The sequence below is a fragment of the Aristolochia californica genome, unplaced genomic scaffold (genome assembly GCF_029961685.1).
Source record: "Aristolochia californica isolate CCGP_79_NKW_82.1479 unplaced genomic scaffold, dmAriCali1.0.hap1 SCAF_16, whole genome shotgun sequence".
NCBI classification, from domain to species: domain Eukaryota; kingdom Viridiplantae; phylum Streptophyta; class Magnoliopsida; order Piperales; family Aristolochiaceae; genus Aristolochia; species Aristolochia californica.
The window spans coordinates 18,791,720-18,812,106 of NW_027181837.1; the positions used below are offsets into that span (position 1 = coordinate 18,791,720).

The 20,387-nt window shown below is 37.5% G+C and overlaps 1 protein-coding gene and 1 pseudogene across 1 annotated transcript; one reads left to right on the forward strand and one right to left on the reverse strand.

Annotated features, from left to right (window-relative positions):
• Positions 1 to 1,309: 1,309 nt before the first annotated feature.
• Positions 1,310 to 20,385, reverse strand: LOC137952903 (uncharacterized). Its single transcript, XM_068800009.1, has 16 exons — positions 20,233 to 20,385; positions 19,691 to 19,920; positions 16,796 to 16,932; positions 16,598 to 16,708; positions 16,397 to 16,498; positions 16,130 to 16,244; positions 15,839 to 16,039; positions 8,349 to 8,517; positions 8,174 to 8,255; positions 7,981 to 8,071; positions 7,710 to 7,806; positions 5,814 to 5,907; positions 4,445 to 4,517; positions 2,489 to 2,662; positions 2,275 to 2,397; positions 1,310 to 1,758 (listed from the first exon to the last, which is right to left on the reverse strand). Exons 1-16 carry the CDS (start codon positions 20,243 to 20,245, stop codon positions 1,597 to 1,599), a joined length of 1,974 nt encoding a protein of 657 aa, XP_068656110.1. The 5' UTR covers positions 20,246 to 20,385; the 3' UTR covers positions 1,310 to 1,596.
• Positions 10,271 to 11,567, forward strand: LOC137953464 (cation/H(+) antiporter 18-like; annotated as a pseudogene).
• Positions 20,386 to 20,387: the final 2 nt, after the last annotated feature.

The window sequence follows — 20,387 nt, forward strand, 5'->3', positions numbered from 1 at the left end:
TCTATCAAAGAAGCAATATTCCAATGCCTTATCTTATTAATGAAGTCATGTTTGGATCAGCTGATTAATCATATCAATTATCACCTCCTGATGTTGCATTAGATAACGGGACCCATTAATTACTCTTTGGTAGGTTCTTGTCTTTGTGGTTTGAAGATAAGCACTTGTCCCTTCCAATCTGGCTTTTCTTCTAGGTTTGATATGGATGAGCTTTTGGTTGCTGCCATCATAGTCTTGTCACATAATGAGCATTTTTTATCTATAATCTTTCAAAGTTTACCCAAGATGAATTACCCAAGAAAGATCAAATTGGTCTGAGATTCCAAGATGGTTCATTATACACTCAACTTAAACTCTTTTTGAATAGAAAACTTGTATTTGAGACGAATCAATCATGGACAAGTATAAATTAATCTCTTTGAGCAAGTCAAGTGACCCCAAATGAACATTAAATTATTACAAAGACTGGCGCTAGTCATTAACTAACGCTCAATTAAGCTTAGCACTCGTTCTTAATAAAAAAAACGAAAACATATAGAAGAACCAAAGGATTTGATTCCTCCAACAGTCTAAAGGGGTGAGTGTGTGTATCTTGAAATTCCTGTCTGATTCTTCATTACTTCCTCTGTTACCCATTTTAATGGGAATTGATTTCTTTACCTACTTACCTCGTTAACGGTAGGCAAACTCAAATTACAAAACTACCTTTTTTTTTTTTTTCATTTAGACATTTGGATAACAGGGTGTGGGAATAGCTTACCTGAAAAGAGGTGTTTGTACAGTTTGTAAGCCCTTCGTCCTCCCCTTGCTTTCCGACTGTGTAAAAAATCAGGTCAACCATGTTTACCGGCGAGACGACTCATCTGTTCTCCTGTGACAAATTATTTTTCACCTCGGATTTTTAACTTTTACAAGCATTTGGATAAGCATTGCACTTGTCTGAGCTGCTCCCAATTATTGGTTTCAGAAAGCACAGTCGCTGAACTGTTAAAACATTACTCCTGTCAGGCGGGTGGAGGCACTGTTATCTGCTTTTCAAACCACGCGACAGGACACTGGATGATGAGGGAAAATAAATGTAAGCCAACACAGAGGAGCAGAAAGTTTAGTGACAATATTCATCACGGAGAAATGATTTGAGTTGCAAGTGCACATTTATAATAAGCCAGAGAGTCACTTAACATTCAAAAAATAGCACAGATTTCTTCGTGTCTGCATCCTCAAAGGCAGATGCTTCTATATCAGGTGCAGACAGGTTTTTGAGACATTACTTGTACTAGGCAAAAATCATCTAACAAGACTGCCCTCATTTGAGCACCAAAAAAGAAACCAGAGCTAAATTAGTTTCCTGTGGAAAACAACTACAGCATGCATGTGATGATCACTTTACAGGCATTTGAGACATTACATGTACTGAGCAAAATCATCTAACAAGACTGCCCTCATTTGAGAACTAAAAAAAACCAAAGCTGGATTAGTTTCCTGTGGAAAACAACTAGAGAATGCATTCTTTCTTGCTCTTTTCTAGTAAAAGGTCCAAGAGGAGTCTGCAATGCACGAGATCTAATATTGAGTTACAATCAAATTAATTGAATTTCAAGAGCTGCAAGTACGGAAAATCTCAGCACGCATGACATCGATCGGCATGTGCTCAAGTGTGTATTGCTCAGGTCCACGATAAACACCTGTCTTCTCTAGAAGTGCAATGCCTTCGTCTCTACCGTATCTTGAGGCAAATAGCATTAGGTATTCTATATCCTGCAATGCACAAAACGACCATGGCAGATATAGGTGAAAGAGTAAACAGTGGTCGCAGCCATTGAAGTAATGGACAGCAGAAATTAAAAAAATAATAGACTTCCGTTGGTAGTGATCAAACTTGTCACATATGGAATCCATTTTATCATCTTTCCTTCCATTTCACCCAATACAACATTGAAAGAGACATTTAATCATCTTTTATGTGAGAAAATACGAGTATGTTCATTCATTGACAATCCGAGTGGATACTCGGGAAGAAAAATAGCAAATATATTCAACCCGAATAGTCATGTCAGGATACACTTGACAACACCAACTGATGACGACATAAACAGTTCACCCATCAACCTGCCTATAAATTTTTAACCAGAAATGTACACTGATAATATTTTCATTTGACAACGTCTACATGGGATGCCAAAACTTGTTCATATCCCTAATATTTGGATGCAAAGAACAGATATAATGCAAGTCAGTAACGTGTTAAATGAAATGTCAGTCAATTAAAGTTACCTGCAAGCCACTGAGGAGTCTTTCTAGCCTCACTGAGGCAACAGGCTGATGTGAAGAGGAGAACACTTCACCAGGATAAAACAAAACTCCATCTCCAGGAGGCAACCCTCGCCTGAATCTTATCTGCACATGAATACATGCCACAACTTACTTAAACCTTTTATAATGTTGGATACCTTCCACCAATGTAGGTTTGAGAAAAGGTAACACTCACCTCTCCACTAGCAACATTTGACCTCTCATAACAATTTGCACCCCAATAAAGAAACCCCGTCCCTCCTTGTTTCCATACTTGCCACATTACAGCACGATGTTGCGTACCTCGCATCCCCAGGTGCCAATTGGGATGTGGATCTGAGGGTCCCATGCACACATATGTCCACCATTCCTACATTAAGAAACAATACAAGAAGGAAAACCCACAAATTACCAAAAGGAAATAGAAAAAGAAATGGTTCCATGCCCCCAAACTACACCGTCAGACAACTTCATAACATGAATTTCAAAAAGGGCAACTGCCTTCTGAAATTTCTTACACAACAACGATTCTTTTTTTTATGACAACACAACAACAGAACTGCAAGAAATCTCAGATCCCATTTGGAACTAATAGATCACTTAAACCAGAACAACATTTATGCAGCCATAGATGATAGAGAATAACAGAATGATCAAATAGAGGCAGAGGGAGAACAGAATGAGAAGAGTCGATCTTATCAACTGCTAGAATAGCAGACAAGACTTTGAAACAGCAGCATTTTGTTCATCTTTATCAGTGTTATTAAAACTGAACCAGCCATCAAAACGGTAGGATGGCTGGTTTTGGTATAACCGGGTTACATCGGGTTCAACCATTGGTTGAACAAAAGTGGGATGCCACCATCAGTTTTTATGATAAACAAATATATACTATTTCATTGAAGTTAGACATGAATCAGTAGTTTGTTAGGCTGGTTCAATGATTGCTATGTGGATATTTGGTCAATGCTTCAGATCCTTCTTTAGCAAAAAAAATTTTTTACCATCTCTTCATAACAGATTATTGAACCAGACAGAACTAACCAGTCAGGTTCACGGTTAGACCAGACCAGCCGGCCAGTCTTTCGGTTTTAAGCAAAATCTAGGTTTCCCCTACATAAGAACCAGAAAAGGTTCTGTTTTAACTGGATTAAAACGGCCAGTCTGGTCCGGTTCTGAAAAACAGTCTTTTATAATCCTTGGAGCTATTAATTAAGCCTTTTATTGATTAATGTTTATTACCTTTTTGTTATATGGAGTTTCCAATTTCATATTAGTACTTTTCAAAAAGAGTTCAAGTTTGTAATTGATGTTAAAAGCATTTAATTTAGAAGAACTGTTAACAAAGTGGGCATCCTGTTTCCTTGAAGTTTCAATTTAGGAAGTGAATGGGAGGTCATAGCAGCCGAATCCATGTCCTGGACACCACATTTAATCTTGATTAAGGTCAATCAAATAGTTAGGATTTTTTTCCTTCTTGCAGTGTTTTTGTATATTTGAAAATCCTTTTCAAGGTCAAATTGCAAACTAATAGAAAACATGACTGTAACCTGTTTACATAACTCCGTTCACTTTTTCTCCAGTCCTTCCTATGGCAGCACCGGAATGCTACTTCAACATGCAGCTCACACCAAGAATGCATCCTCCAGGAATGAGGCATATGAACATTCACATTAAAGAACGACCATTGAAGGACATGGATCCCCACAATCTAATTAAAGGACAAGTCTTGGTTGCAAAATCAGCTAAGACTGATACTAAAACGATAAACATAACTTTCTAAAAAGAAAAAGAAAAAAAAAGAGATAAAACCTAAAATCAGCACATCTACCAAAAAGATCAAAAATAAAATCAGTACTACAAACACCCGGACGACGTTACATTATCAGATATTGATGAATGAGAGAACCTAGGATACACACATATAAGCCAGCTATAGCTATCTTCTTATGGAAGGTGGATTGATTATACTTGAAAGCATATAATCATTAAAATGAAAAAATAAAAATTACAGCAAAAGAAGCCAAAAAGGGGAAGAAATTACATAAGAGCATCAAAGAAACCTTAGAGAAAGCCACTATTAATTCGTTTTAATAAGACAGACAATAAACGAAGATAAAGACAGCCTGCAGAAGAGATGGTTATACTTTACCTCACCATTCTGTGGCTGCAACTCTGCAATGATGTCCTTAACCAAGTCCTCTCGATTACCTAAAACCCATTCACTGAAAAAAAAAAGGTGCAAACCACACACCTGTCATGGATAATGAGAAAGAGCTTGGGTAAATGTTGTTACTCTCTTACCATCAAAGAAAAAATGCTGCTTTACTTTTTTGTTTGTCCGTAATGTAAAACGAAAGGAATATGAGCTCCAGCTCAGACAACTTATTTGCACTAGTTTCTAACTCAGCCATTAGATTAAGATCTAAGCCTTTGTTTGCACCTTTTCCTGTTTTTTCTCATGCTGTCTATTTCAGAAATTTCTTTTTGAAAATAAAATACAGAGAATGGCTTTATAGCAAAAATGTATCGGACTATCAGAGCAAATGACAATTTTTTAAATATGATGAATTCCAGAAATGACAAAAAGTGGCATACAGCCAAACTGAAGGCCCTGGACCCATGCAGTGTTTCCCTCCCTCCTCAAGATAATCTAAAACCAACTCATTGGAAATTTTTTAACACAGTAGCAGGAGGAGTTCACCCATTTTCTACGCCTTTGTTTGCAATTCTTCCTGTTTTTTTCTCATGGTGTCTATTTCAGAATTTTCTTTTTGAAAATAAAATACGGAGAATGGCTTTATAGCAAAAATGTATTGGACTATCAGAGCAAATGACAATTTTTTAAATATGATGAATTCCAGAAATGACAAAAAGTGGCATACAGCCAAACTGAAGGCCCTGGACCCATGCACTGTCTTCCTCCCTCCTCAAGATAATCAAAACCAACTCATTGGAAATTTTTTAACAAAGTAGCAGGAGTTCACCCATTTTTCTAATTTAGTGATTAAATATAGATCTAAGGGCATAATTAGGATTTACATCTTTTCTGCATCATCCCACCCTCCCTAAAGGTAACGTAAAACCAACTCATTGAAAAAAATTTAACAAAGCACCAGGAGAAGTCCATCCATTTTCTAATTTAGTCAGTAAATGTAGATCTAAGGGCTTAAAATTAGGATGTCTATCTGTTCTGGATCATTTTTCATGACATCTTTTGGGTATATAGTCATGTTTGCTCTGCATTTCAGATGTTATTTTTATGACTTTCTGCAATTTTAAATGATGAAAATCGATAAGGGCACTGCTGAAAATATGATATAGATGACAGTATCTGGCAAATTTTAAAAGAAAATTTTGGGCACAGCTTAGAGTTTGCAGAACTTGGGGGGGTGTGGAGGGAGAAAGAGAAAAGCCAAGTTTGGTATCCAATTCATATATCATTCACTTCTTTTAGGCTGCTAGTATAAGAAAACAGAGAAGTTTAGTAAGAACATTCATACAAAAAATGTAATTTGCACCTTGTACAAAATATTTGAGTATGAGGCCGCAGAAAATTTGGAACTTTAGTAAACGCCTCAAAGTTGTTAGGTGCTAGAGGTGCATCACTTGGTCCTACATGAATAAAACAGATTTATGTGAGCAATTCATAAAACTGGTCAATATAACTCATTTGCAAGTAACTAAAATGAGGACAGCCTCGCATCAATAAACACAGTAACTCATTAAATACTCAAGCCACTATTCATATAGTCATTCTTACTGTAATCTACATCCACATCTTTGTTCTTGACTAAGCCTTGCTTTTGCGAAAAACTCAAATTTTGCCACAGATTAAAGAATCTAAAGGCAAAAAAACACAAGATGAAAAGGAAATAAAAAATTGCATTGGAAACTCTTAAGCTCCATAACTTAGACTCTGGCAAAGGTTTTCCATGTTGACAATTTTATCGAATTTAGATGGCAGACGTAGTTTGTGACATCTTATACAGACAAATAACTTACTGATGGCATCATCAAGTAATACATATCAACTTTTGCGCACACAATTCATAGTAAGGACCCCAGCTATACCTTGAACTGCATCCAGACAAGATTGGTAGTGCAGGTGAGTGATTTGGTGTTAAAAATTAAGACCACTAACTAAGTGTTAGAGGTAATATAAAGTAAAGAAAAGGTCATCATTATGTTCCTTCAAGATTAGATCTCCACCTCCCATCCCTATGCTGAAAAAAAGAGACCAGATCTGCTAGTTCAACTGCATGGATCAGGAAAAGGAGTCCCTTCCAGTTCCTAACCCTAAAACCTGTTTTCTTGATGACCAGCTAGGCCAGCCCAACAAACTGGTTTGACCAGATGATCCTGTCTTGTTCTGTTTACCGTATTCATTATTTCTACTTTTTGTTCTACAGGAAAACTTAAACAAGTGATGGACTTGAATCTTGAACCTGAATTGAATGAAGGAGATCATCTAGCTAGAAGCTCTCAAACCACATCACCAAGATTAGGTTTATGCAATGGTTTGATAAAAGAAATTTAAGGCAAGTACTTCTACACTCATTGCTCCATAGTAGCCCCTGGTTCAACCAGTGGTTAAATGCCACTAATCTGGAACTAGTCAAGCCACTGGCTTGATGATCGGTCTGGTTTTCACAACCTTGTTTAGGCCTAAATCAAGCCTGTGGAAGTTTCACAGTTTTTCTTTAGATAGAGTGGTATGGACTAATCTTTTGAAAATCAGTAGCAAAACACGGACAAGGTCCAAGCACTTTGAACTATTTATGGTAATAACAAACAGAAATGGTTGAACATAATAAAACTGAACAGAAGAAAAAAAAGGAAGATTGACCAAAGAGAGAAATAGAAGGAGAGAACTAAAGGGAAAGATAGCTGCCACATTGTCCATCTGTCTCATGCATAAAGTTATTGGAGTTAAAAAGCACAGACAGAAAACCGTGTGCAAGAGAAAACTAAAATCCAGTCAAAATAGGAATCTAAATCCTACTCTAACAACTAACTTCTCACATACTCGACAAGCCAAACAGGAAGTCAATATAATTTTACAATAGGAAACTTCATAAACAAGTCATAGAGTAGAAATAAAAGGACTTTCTATGGTGCCTATACAGTCATAAAAGTATCATGATACTCTCTGGAAAAATATGCCAGCCAGTCAGAAGAGACTCAAAACCCTTCAACATCCACAATCAACTACTGTGGGGCCAACTAACAGATAAACAATCTATGAAGAATGTAAAGAGTCACATCTTTTCCAAGAATGGGCTTTTTCATCTACATTAACTTCTGCAACTTTGAATGCAAGGAAAACAAAAAAGAATTGCCACAAAATATTAATTGTAGGACTGCAAAAAGAGATATGATAAATGGATGTTAAAATTCTGTGAGCAAATTATTACCACAATAGTAAGTGGTCAAAACACGGGCATCCGGTGCATAGGACCGTATCTCATTGGACATTCTCCGGATGGAGTCATATTGCTCCAAGTTTAATGGCTGACATAAAAGTAAATTGACGATTAAAATGCAATAAAAACAATTGATACATGAGAAATACATAAAACTGGACGTCACTATGAAATTTACTTCGATCCAAGTTAGAAAAAGATTATTAGATGTAAATACAAATTAGATATCAGAGTATAAGAACTGCTCTTGCCATTTCCAAACCTCATCCCACAAGTAGAAGTAAGCTTTCTTCCAGTGAGCTTTCATCTTTAATATTTCAACCTCCCTCTGCGAGATATCCCTTGCAGCATCACTGCAATTCAAATGTCAAATAATAGAAGGTAGCTTGTCATATCAAACAGAAAATCTATAATACAAATATCATGCAATGGTCCATTTCAGATGAACTGCATACCCAGATAGCACAGGAGCATAAGGCACTGCATATGCAGCCAATCTTGGATCAGAATAATACTCATCTGATTTTGGATGGTCCGCTATAAAGAAAATTGAGTGTCAGTCTAAACCCATAACACAAAAGTTAACCACTTAAATTTAATTTAAAATACAAGTTGCTTGCCCCAAGTTACCTGGCCATGGACAGGTGTATGCTAGGACACGCATGTTATCACCCCATCTACAAAAAAAGGGGCTAATTCTGTACTGAAGAAGCCATCTGAAATGTCTGTCTAATGCATCATACCACCCATCACATCCATGTGCTACACCAAACCGCTCCTCTATCACAGTCTCAGATACCTAAATATGGTTAAGAAATAGGAGAGAGGCATTGCAATCACCTTGCTTCCACAGATTATCCAACAGAATCCCCTACTACAACCTATTGAAGCAATTATTTGACATCCTCATGTAAGCTGTAAAAAGTGATAATAAGCAGAGACAAAGTAATCAAGAAGAAAGAGAGAAGTGCAAGGAGAAGATGAGAAGAAGAGTGCAGAAAAAAGAGCACTCGTTGGAGGCAGGAATTCAACCTCCCCCTTTCTTATAAACCCACTTAAGTGAAAATAAGGTGAATTTATGAATACTGCCCCTCTATACAAGAACCACTTATATCATACTAAATATAACTCGTACTAAACTGAAAATTAAAACATAAAACTCTAAGGATATGATAATCTTCCACCATCTTATGAGGAACATACAACCATATAAAATTACCAAAATACCTCTACATATTGTTAAGGAATAGTCCCACAAGGATTAGTGAGTACAAGGATCTTGAGTTTATTAGTTGGGAAAGAAGTTTCCTAAATTAGCTAGTCATTTTGGGATAGGCCTTGGACCCAACTTCACATGGTATCAAAGCATTGATTTTCAGGATTCCAACTATGGTTTTTCAAGATTCATTCTTATCTTTTTTTTTTCATAGTTTTTGGAAATTAGTTTTGTTATTTTGTTTCTTTTTTTTTCCTGCAGTCCCAGCATATCACAATGCTGTTTTTTTACCTTTTGATCATGTAGAGCTCCTCTGCAGTCGGTTATCATCGATAAGCTGACGCCAACCATTGGGCGTTGGCATTGGATTGGATTTTTCATCAATGCACACATCTGCTGTCCAAAATACAAAGAAGTGGCAGAGAAGGTAGCAGAAAAGAGAAAGGCGAGGAGAATTATGTTTTCTGCTACTGAGCAGAATGAAAATATTTCTGCTGCTGCTCTACATGACCATCCCAGAACCACATTGCTCTGATTGGCCTGAATGCTCTCCTACAGCCATCGGCAGGTGGCGCAAGCAATTCAGCTGCTGTCCACTATCTACGACAATAATCTTGCTATTGTTTCTCCGCTGTCTTCCGTGCCAATTACCATCACTGTTTTTTGGGCCGTTGCTGCTTTCAGAAGATCATATTTTCGTTGCTTGGTTTGTTGCCGATTTTTCTAGACGATCTTCATTGCCTTTCATATTCCTCTGCTTGATCCAGTCTGCTGGCTTGTTAATTTCAGGAAAATTGTCGAGCAAGGCGAAATTGTCTCACGTCTCTTTTTTTTTTTTTTTTAAATGATGTTGAATCTCACGTCTCTCTTACTAGTGCTCCACTGCAAAAAAAGGAATGAAGATTTCTACATGATTTTTAATCCTGAAAGTTACTGCTGTTTTATTTTTTGGAAATGATATCTACTTTCCAGCTTAAGGGGGAGTGTCAAAATACAAGTTCAGGGGTATTTTGGTAATTTTTTATGACCCTCAAATACATCAAAACTGATCTAGACCAGTTTACATAATTCAATCCATTCAACCGGATTGTAGTTATCTGAATAGACTAAGAGAATTTCACATCTGAGGTCTCAGCAGTCCTTTGGACAACATCGACAGTGCCACCGCCTAACCTCGACAGTGCCCTATTTTTTCAACAACCTCTTCAATCAACCGGTTTTCACCGATGTCTGCTTTTGCCGACATAAAAAGGGAAATTCCTCGTCAAGGTTTGGTTTTGTGAAAGGTAGTGAGAACAACTTAGAGAAAGGCTACAGTCAGAACTTGGTCAGAAAAATGGCCAACGTTGCAACACATGCATGCCCAACTCCAATGAAGCCCACTTCTAATGGGGTTTTTCAAGGAGACAATCCTCTAGACTTTGCTCGGCCTTTGGCCATCTTACAGATATTATCAATGCTAATTGTCACACGATGCATTGCTTTCCTTTTGAAGCCACTCAAGCAGCCTCGGGTTATAGCAAAAATCATTGGATGAATTTTGTTGGGTCCATCAGCTTTGGGTCGCAGCTCATGCTTTATGCATGCGGTCCCTCCTAGGAGTTTTCTAGTGCTTGACACACTCGCCAACTTTGGGCTTCTCTTCTTCTTATTCCTTGTGGGTCTGGAGCTGGATCCCCAAGCTCTTCGCCATACTGGGAAGAAGGCCTTGGCAATTGGTGCCGCAGGAATCACTCTTCCTTTTGTAGCAGGAATTGGCACATCATTTGCTCTTCAACAAACTATCTCCAAAGGTGTGGATGGGCCAGCCTTTCTTGTATTTATGGGTGTGGCTCTATCAATCACCGCCTTCCCTGTTTTGGCACGTATTCTTGCCGAACTCAAGCTATTAACCACAGACGTGGGCCGTATGGCAATGTCAGCTGCTGCAGTTAATGATTTGACTGCATGGGTTCTACTCACTCTTGCTATTTCACTTTCCGGCTCAAACAACTCTGCCATCATCACTCTTTGGGTCTTATTGTCTAGTCTTGCATTTATCCTTGCAGCCATACTGCTCCTTCATCCCATATTTTCTTGGATGGCACAACATTCACCAATTGCAGAGCCTGTCAGAGAAATTTATATATGTTCCACCTTAGCTGTTGTTTTAGCTGCTGCTTTTGTTACTGATGCTATCGGGATCCATGCCTTATTTGGTGCTTTTGTGGTTGGCATCCTCATTCCAAAGGATGGACAATATGTTGCTGCCTTGGTAGAAAAGGTGGAGGATCTTGTTTCGGGATTGTTTCTCCCATTGTATTTCATTTCCAGTGGGTTGAAGATCAATGTGGCTACCATTCATGGAGCTCGATCTTTGGGCCTACTTGTTTTGGTCATAGCTACTTCTTGTTTTGGCAAGATTTTTGGAACTGTTGGCATCTCCTTGGCCTGCAAATTAGCTTTGCGTGAGTCTTTTACAATTCGATTTCTGATGAACACCAAGGGACTAGTGGAACTCATTGTCCTCAACATTGGCAAGGACCGAAAGGTATTTAACGTTTGCCGTTATGGTTCTAATGACCCTCTTTAAAAAAAAGGGCTTAAACCTAAACTATCCACTTGTAGAGCCACAAAAGAGGGCCTACACCTAAAATTATCCACTTGTAGAGCCACAAAAAGAGGGCCTACACCTAAACTATCCACTTATAGAGCCACAAAAAAGGGCCTACACCTAAACTATCCACTTGTAGATCCACAAAAAAGGGCCTACACGTGAGGGGGAGTGTTAAGGAATAGTCCCACAAGGATTAGTGAGTACAAAGATCTTCAGTTTATTAGTTGGGAAAGAGGTTTCCTAAGTTGGCTAGTCATTTTGGAATGAGCCTTGGACCCAACTTCACACATATATTTCAACATTCCCCTATAGCAAGAGCATAAATATCGAATAATACCAATTTGTCAAAAAGCAATAAATTCCCACGTCTTTGAAGTAAAATGGCTAATGCATCACCAAGTTGTTTTGATGAGTTCACATAAGGTGTAGCAACCTTCCCTTGCACTAAAACATCTTTGATAAATGGCAGTCTACCTCGATGTGTTTGGTTCTCTCATGGAAAGCTGATTTACTTGCTATAAAAATAGTTGCCTAATTGTCACACTTTATAACCATGGATCTATAACCTGGAATCCTAACTCAGATAGAATTGATTTCACCCACATGAGCTTACTCACTATATGAGCTATCGCTCTATACTCTGCTTTGGCACTAGATTTTGCTTCTACACTTATATTCACCATGACACTTTCTACCCGAATAACATGATTAAATGTTTTCTCAAGGGTAGCTACCTCATCATTGGCCAACATCTGGGCCTGAATTGCATCATACTTTGGTCAAGCCCTTCTAACAAACATGCTACTCGAGTCTGATTCTTTTCTTTCTCGAGTTGACAACATTTGTGGTAAAAGGATAGAATACACTAATCTCCTACAAGACACATCGCATCTCAGTAAAGTAGTTAGTAACATAAGGATTACCCCATTGCATACTGAAATACTTGGCATGCAAATCATACAATTTGGATAGGTTACTCCCCTAAGACAAAATAGATTATGACGTAATCCAAATTTCCTTGGACGCCTCACAGCTCATCACCTAGTCATTAAATTTGGTTTTCATACTCTTAACAAGCCAAGTCATTACTTGATTATCTTTTGCCTCCCAATTTTCTGTCATAGGACTTGGAGAATCCTCCCTGAGATACTTTGCCTTTCTCTTTGTTTTCAAAAACATAAGTACTAACGAAGACCAATTCAAGCAATTCTTACCATTCAATTCAACTAAGGTAATTTGAATTGAATGAAAATCTTTATTCTCTGAATTTCCACAGGGATTAATTGGGGGCAATAACTTCCCCAACATCAGCCATATCTACAACAACTGGAAACAGCAATAACCACTAAACAATTATGTCATAGACCAGTCCAAAAATAAAAATTCGCAGGTATATGTGGGGGCCCCACATACCAAGAAAGCACTTTCGCAACTTCTGTAATAAGTAGGATCACTTTTAGACCAAACACATGTCAAATCTTCCAACTTATCACACTGCGCAAGTATTACATTGGCTTGCCTAGGTCTGCGCAGGTCTAGATCTACTCCATATCTAGGTCGAATAGGGGAAAACCCTCTAGGAGCACAATAACACAGAAATTGCTCAAAAGGTGCTCAAAAGGACACCATAAACCAAGTGCTTATGGCACGAAAAGAACAGAAAGATCTGATCTTTACTTAGAAGTTCAAATCTGAAGAACTCCCTCCAATAAAAGTCGTAACTTGAAAAATAAGAGCAAAAACTGGATAGAACTTCCCAAGGTCAAGCTTCACTGATCTGATACCATGTAAGTAAGAAGGGACAAAGTAATAAAGAAGGAAAAGAGAAGTGTAAGGAGAAGATGAGAAGAAGATTGCAAAGAGAGAGAGCACTTGTTGGAGGCAGGAATTCAACCTCCCCCTTTCTTATAAACCCACTTAAGTGAAAATAAGGTCAAATTATAAATACTGCCCTTCTATACAAAAACCCTTGCATCATCCTAAATATAACTCATACTAAACTGAAAATTAAAACATAGTAATCTAAGGTTATGATAAACTTCCCCTTTATACAAAAACCCTTATATCTTCCTAAATACAACTCATACTAAATTGAAAATTAAAACATAGAACTCTATGGTGAAGGTAAACTTCCTACCATCTTATTAGGTACATACAACCCTATAAATTTACCAAAATAGCCCTAAATATATATTCCAACATAAGCAATAGTGTTGCTTTAAAAAGATTAAAAAGATATTTTTATTTTATGTATCGAGTTTTCTTATTTGAAAGAGTTCCTTATACGATTGAGAGAGTTGACAACCAACGTAGACCTGACTTGAAAGTGACAATGAAAAGAGAGAAACAGGACAATGACAATAATGTAATGATAAGAACAAGATAGATTGGACCAAAGGAAAGAGATTCATGCAGCTGAACTCAACATAGTGGCAACAACCGACGAAGAAGAAAATAAAGAAGATAAAGACAAATTTCAAGGCATAAGACAATGGATTGAGGCACTGGCTTCCTTCATCAACAAACTCCATATATAAAAAAATGAAGAAAATCTCCATAACTGTTATGCCTCTTCTACAAAATGGAACATGTCAATTTACAACATCAAGATAGGCCTGTATATCTAATATTTAGTTCAACAGACAATCCTCAATGCATCCATAATCCGACATTATAGAAGGAGATAAGTGAGAGCTTCAATCTTTTGCAATAACCTTATATACGCAGAGAGGTGGTGGCAAAATTCTTCTGACAGAGCTTTGATTGCATAGGGGTCTGATAAAAATACTCTCTTCTTTCTTTCATCAGTAGCTTTCACCATCAATTAAATATAAAAAGAATGACATAAGGAAAAAAAAGTTTAGTTTCTCCAAAAAAAAAAAAAAGGAAAAAATGTTTAGATAATCCATGAAGATCAAATTACTTTTCCACTTGGATAAGCAGTACAAAAAAATAAACGGCATGTTTCAGATCATTGCTTTAGCATTCCAATTGCAAGAGGAGATGGAAGGAGATAGCGATAAGGAAAGAGGAAAAACCAAAGTCTTGCTAGGAGTAGAATGAAGAGAATTTTTTTCTACAGAAAAAAATGGGAAAACAGGGATTTGCAAATATGATGTCACAGTAAGCAACTGCAGTTTGAAATTTCTCTCTATTCCCTTTTTTCTTGAGCAACTCCTTTTTCCTTTTAAGTCTTAATCTACGACCAGGTTGACCAACCACAACAAGTTGAACAAATTGCCGTTCAAACTACAAAATTAACTTGGATCGGATTCAGTCCAGATATTGGAATTCTGGATCCGATTCATTTAATCCAAATACCCGGGAAACTATCAAAACTCAGATATCTCAATCATATCTGTTCAGAAAGTATCCGATCCAGAATCCCCCAATAAAAAATGAAATTAAAATTAAAAAATATTTTAAGAAATTCTTTAAAAAGTAAAAATTTAAAAATAGTAAAAATATTAAAACAGAAAAATTGAAAGAAATATGAAAGCAAACCATTAATATGGGATAAGTTTAAGACATAATCTTCAAATATTTTGGGGAGATTTGGGAGTATTTTATTACTTTAGCATGAGGTTTCAAATCCTGATATTTACAGGATCCGAATATTGTAATCAATATTCGGATATTACAATATTCGGATCCCGGATCGGAAGCCTCCTATTTTGGATTGATCCAAACGATCTGAAGTTTTGGATTCCAATTCTTCGGATCCTAAACCCAATTAGATCTGAATAAAATTCTGTTTGATTTACACCCCTAAACTAGACCACCCCCTTTTGCTGGAATATGAGTTTCAGCCTTGAAAGATGTACAAAGGCTTCAATTCAATTCACTCCACCAGACTTCTTCAACCAAAATTTTGGTTGGATGAGAGACTTTGGTTTACCCATACATGAAAGGGATCTTGTACTTTGAGCCTTTGGCTCAATGACCACAAGGGAGGGGCTCCTAGTGTGAGATCTTGGGTTCAAGTCTCACCAGGGGAAACAGGTATTACTATGCATGAGTAATCAAAATTCAATTAAAAAACCAAAAAGATAAAGAAAGAGAGAGAGAGAGAGAGAGAGAGCTCTTGAATTCAAGTCTCATCTGGGGGGAGAGAAGTAGTGAGTGTAATAATAAAAAAAAAAAATAAACCGTGTAATCAAATTTTCAATAAACAAAGAGAGAAACAGAGAGAGTAACCAATTGCCCAAGCTTCAAATGAAGCACAAAACTACTGTTCTCAAAATCTTCTCTTTTCTGGTGGATACACCCTTATCTTCCACAGGCAACATAAAGAGAATGGAAGGATACACCAAATACAGCTGGAAGTGACGGTGTTGCAGGAAGCACGAAGTCCCAAACTGTCAGATTTATTTTTAAACGAACCGATATGTTTGTGAGTGTATCTTCATCCATCATGTCACCAGACCTATTATCTGAAGAAAACTCTGTGAATGTAGGTGACAAAAGAGTTTTCCTTAAACCAACAGAAGCAGAATTGACCCTTTTCACCTACATGAAAGAAAAGAAATCATCAACGGTTTACATTAGCAAAAACATATTATCAGAAGCTTCTGAAACAGAACATTGACTAAAACTCACCACTTCCTCCACAGATTTTCCTTCTAAGGTTTCCACTGTTTCTAAACAATTTTTAATTTCTTTAAATATTTGATACTTCTCAGATTTAGCTAAAGTTAGTGTTGAGAACCTGTGACTACAAAAAAGAAACAAGTACAACCTGTCTCAGAGAAAACCATACTGTACAAAACTTTTAAACTGAAAAAAAAGAGAAAACGACTACAGGCTGTGACAACTAAAAAGTCTACAACGATACTAATATTTGAAGCAAACAAGCAAGATGATCACTCTGTATCTGCCTTCATTGCAGTAATGAAGAATTCGCCTTCATATTGTCCAGGAGGTTGGCCCGAAGGTACATCTATTGAGACCCATAATGCGGTTGTTTCTCTGCAGACAAAAATAGATTGCCGTTGGTGAAACCAGCACAATGCAACCATATGGACAATCAGCAATGTCAAAAAGTTCTGATATTTCATGGAGCAGTACCCAGGAAGAAGGTTTATTTGAGTGACTGGAAGCTTTAAAGGTACAAGAGCATCTGGTACACCCAAGATGGGTACTACACGTCTCAAAGTTAAAGATTCACCAACCACCAACCTACATCAAACCAGTCAATGTCATGAAATTGTGTACTGAAAGCAGAAGCTACAGCAGTATGGTGGAGATAAAACTTGGAACTCTCACCTATCCCCGGAAGTAGAACAGAGATCGGTGCAGTGCACTTGTACTGCTCCAGCAGCATCAGGACCTCCCCATGAAACTTTTGGACGTAAAGCAATTTGAATGTTCTCCCTCTCATTTCTCGCAGCCAAAAGAGATACCTACAAAGTAGAGAATGTAATCAGAAATTAACATGTTTTGCCAATTCCAAAAAGGATCAAAATATGAATTAAATTCAGTAATTTGAATCACAAATATAAGCTCTCAGCTGATTAAATAAGTCCTTGACCCCCTCTTTTATATTTTACTCGTCATTTACTTGAAAACATCCAAAACTTGAAAATTAAAACTAAAATACTTTTTATCTATCACATTTCTGACAGTGTGCATAGTGGGTCTGTGGGCTTGGAAAGGTCGTCGACATGGTAAGAAGTTACACTTTTAAGAAGAACTAAAAATCTTCGGAGGTTCTTACCACTGCATGATAAACTTCATTTAGAAAAACTACATAAGCATAGATTAGAGGGGTTAAAACCCCTAAGAGGGAGAAGATTATACAAATAATATGGCATTGTGGACTCATTGCAGAGTAAGGGGTGCATCTCCTCCTCCAAAATACAATATTTGCATAAAAATTGAAAATGTTGAGGAGATTCCCTTTTTCTAAGATTATGTCAAGTCAATATCTCGCCCATCACCACACACCAAACAAAATGAGATGCTTTTGAGGATCCAAAAAGATTCTTATCCACCTTGGATGGAGGATTTTGTAATGATGCATAGAAAGAAAAAATGGAATACTTACAAGTGGCAGCTCATTTTTTTTAAATGATGCTAAATTTTATTAAATCAAAAGCTTTGAAGAGCAAGATTTCAGGAGGGAAGCCTTCCCAAACAATAAGAGATTGCTGGGAGATTCTGAATTTTGCCAATTTATCAGCCAATGAATTGGCTGATCTAGAAATGTCAGCAATACAATCAATGAAAGGTCATTGGCAAAACGAGGGGGGAGAGTTTTCTTTGGAGCACCAACTGATGACTACTTTGGAGTATCCTTCAATAAGCAGTTTTCCATGAAGACGGTCCTTGAAAATTTGAAGACCATATAGAAGGGCACTAACTTCAGCAATGTTGGAGTCGGTGATGCCAACCGGCCCTACATAAGAGAGAATAGAATCCCTACAACTGTCTCTGAAGACACCACCCACACCCGCTGGCCCAGGACAGCCCAAAGCACTACCATCAAAGTTGAGCTTGATGGAGTCGCTTGGGGGAAGTTCCCAAATAGCCATGACCGGCATCCTGCGGGGACCCACCATATAAGCTAGCAAGCTCCAATTGCCACGGAAGGCCAGTGGCAGCTCATTGAAACTGATATTTGATAGAACATGACAATTGGCTCCATTGGGACTTTCTTCTTTTTAAAAAAATTGAGGTTTTTCAGAACAAAAGAGTGACAAGGAGGACCTACACTACATACAAGGACAAAGATCAGGTATCTAAAAATCATAGATCGAAACAAAAAATAAACATACAAGGACAAAGATCAGGTATCTAAAAATCATAGATCGAAACAAAAAATAAAGAATAAGTCATATCAACTAGTTAAAGCTGAACTCCATCCCCGACAAGGGAATCCACCATCTGCTGGCAGACCCAACAACTGCTTCTCCTTTGGCAATCAAGTCCCTATTGAGACTTCTTATTTAAAAAAAAAGTTCAAAATTGTTAAGTTGGGTCCAAAGCCTATCTAAAAATGACTAGTCAACTTAGGAAACCTCTTTCCCAACTAATAAACTCAAGATTTTTGTACTCACTAATCCATGTGAGACTATTCTTTAACACTCTCTCTCACGTGTAGGCCCTCTAGACTCTTATATGTGGATAATTTGGGTAGAGGCCAACATGTGAGTACCTGCTCTAATACAATGTGAAGTTGGGTCCAAGACACATTTATGACAAGTTAAATTTTTCTCCAAAAGTTCCCAAATTTGCATCTTCTACAATAATCACTTGAAAAATATTTCATTCTGCAATCCATTATAATTTATATGAGGCATGGATGTTTCTTTTTTCCTAGAATGGTGATGAAACCACTGAAACAGAGAAAAAAAGGAGATGAAGAAACAAATAAGGGAAACAGAGTGTGACTTAAGCTCCCTAAATAGCCCTTTTTCCTGGCCAACAACCCAGCATTCCTGTACAACTTTCTATCTACACAAGCTCGTCACCTATCTGCAAACTAACACTTATCTTCAAGAGGCTAACAATAAACGGATAATGACAGAAATACCACCAAATAACTTAGTAAATCCAATAGATCCATCAAATTTAAACTGACTTGTCACTTTATGATTACTCGATACTTTTCGAACACTTATCCATCAAAATAAGGATCAGACTCATTAAAGGATTTCAGAGACCTCGATTATATTGACTGGGACTCATTCAAAACAGCATGGTACTCTGAAAGCCATCTTATGTAAATGGAGCAAGAAGTGACAGCTACCACAATATCATATGACACACTCCTGAGGGCCAACAAATCACCAATTACCAGATATTTGAGCTTCCTATCACATAGTAAGCTGGCCTAGTGCTCTCTCAGATGTCGCTAGGTTCAGAATCCATAACAGAACTTTGTACTATCCTCTAAGCAGATTCGGCATAATTACTACGCATCCATTTGTATCACATTAGGTAGCACTGGTATTTAAGATTTTGGGAATTACTTTAAAGATCACAGGACACTCCAGTGAGGTTGAAGTTTACAAGACAAGTCTTACGAAGCAAATTAACAGATATACATCACAGTGCATATATGTATGCACTTTGTGTGTTTATAAATGCAGTCTGTATTCTGAATAACAAAAGGAGGCATCGACTCGACCAGGTTGACATAAGATTAGGAAAACATACAGGCTCCAAAGGACGTGGCATTTCTTGTGGTCCGATGTTAGTGGTGCTTGGCATGAACCAGACATGGACTAAATCTGACGTCGGAATCTTCGTAGGATCAATATCAGATACCCCATTAAGAGAACTTGAACTAGGCAAGGTACCATCATTCCATCCATAACCGGTCCCTCCTCCAGCAACACCCTCGACCGGAGGCACAACGATGTTCTGTTGTTCCCTGGATGAATATACTAAGGACAACAAACAACGAGAGAAGTTAGCAAGCTGCACACTCCTAAATTAAGTCATTACTTCAATAAATTTTCGAAGGGGAGTAGTTATTTATAAAAAACGGAAGGGACTTTTACTTAATTTAAATTCAAAGCTTAATACTCAAATATAGCTTACCAGAGATCAAATTCATAGAAAACTAAGAAAAATCAATGGTAACAAGCAAGATAAAAATCAAAAAAATGCAAAAGATGGAGAAGAAACCCTACTAAATCAATAAAGAGTTGCATCTAAAACTAAAGCAAGGGAATTCTGCTCATGGACAAACTCACCCCCGTCCTCCATTCTTCGCAGACCTTCTGCCCCGTCGCTCGCCTCCTCAACTCGACGAAAGGTCTCAAATTAAAGCAACTATTCAAGCAACTATAACTGCGAGCAAGTGCAGAGATGAGTAACAAAAAATGCCAGTCCAGGAAGTCGCATTCTT

Excerpts from the sequence above, each read along its gene's own strand:
- LOC137952903 (XM_068800009.1), bottom strand. Across the intron at positions 16,709-16,795 it reads TGTTCTACTTCCGGGGATAG|GTTGGTGGTTGGTGAATCTT; the intron begins GTGAGAGTTCCA and ends GGTTTGATGTAG. Across the intron at positions 2,398-2,488 it reads CAAATGTTGCTAGTGGAGAG|ATAAGATTCAGGCGAGGGTT; the intron begins GTGAGTGTTACC and ends ATTCATGTGCAG.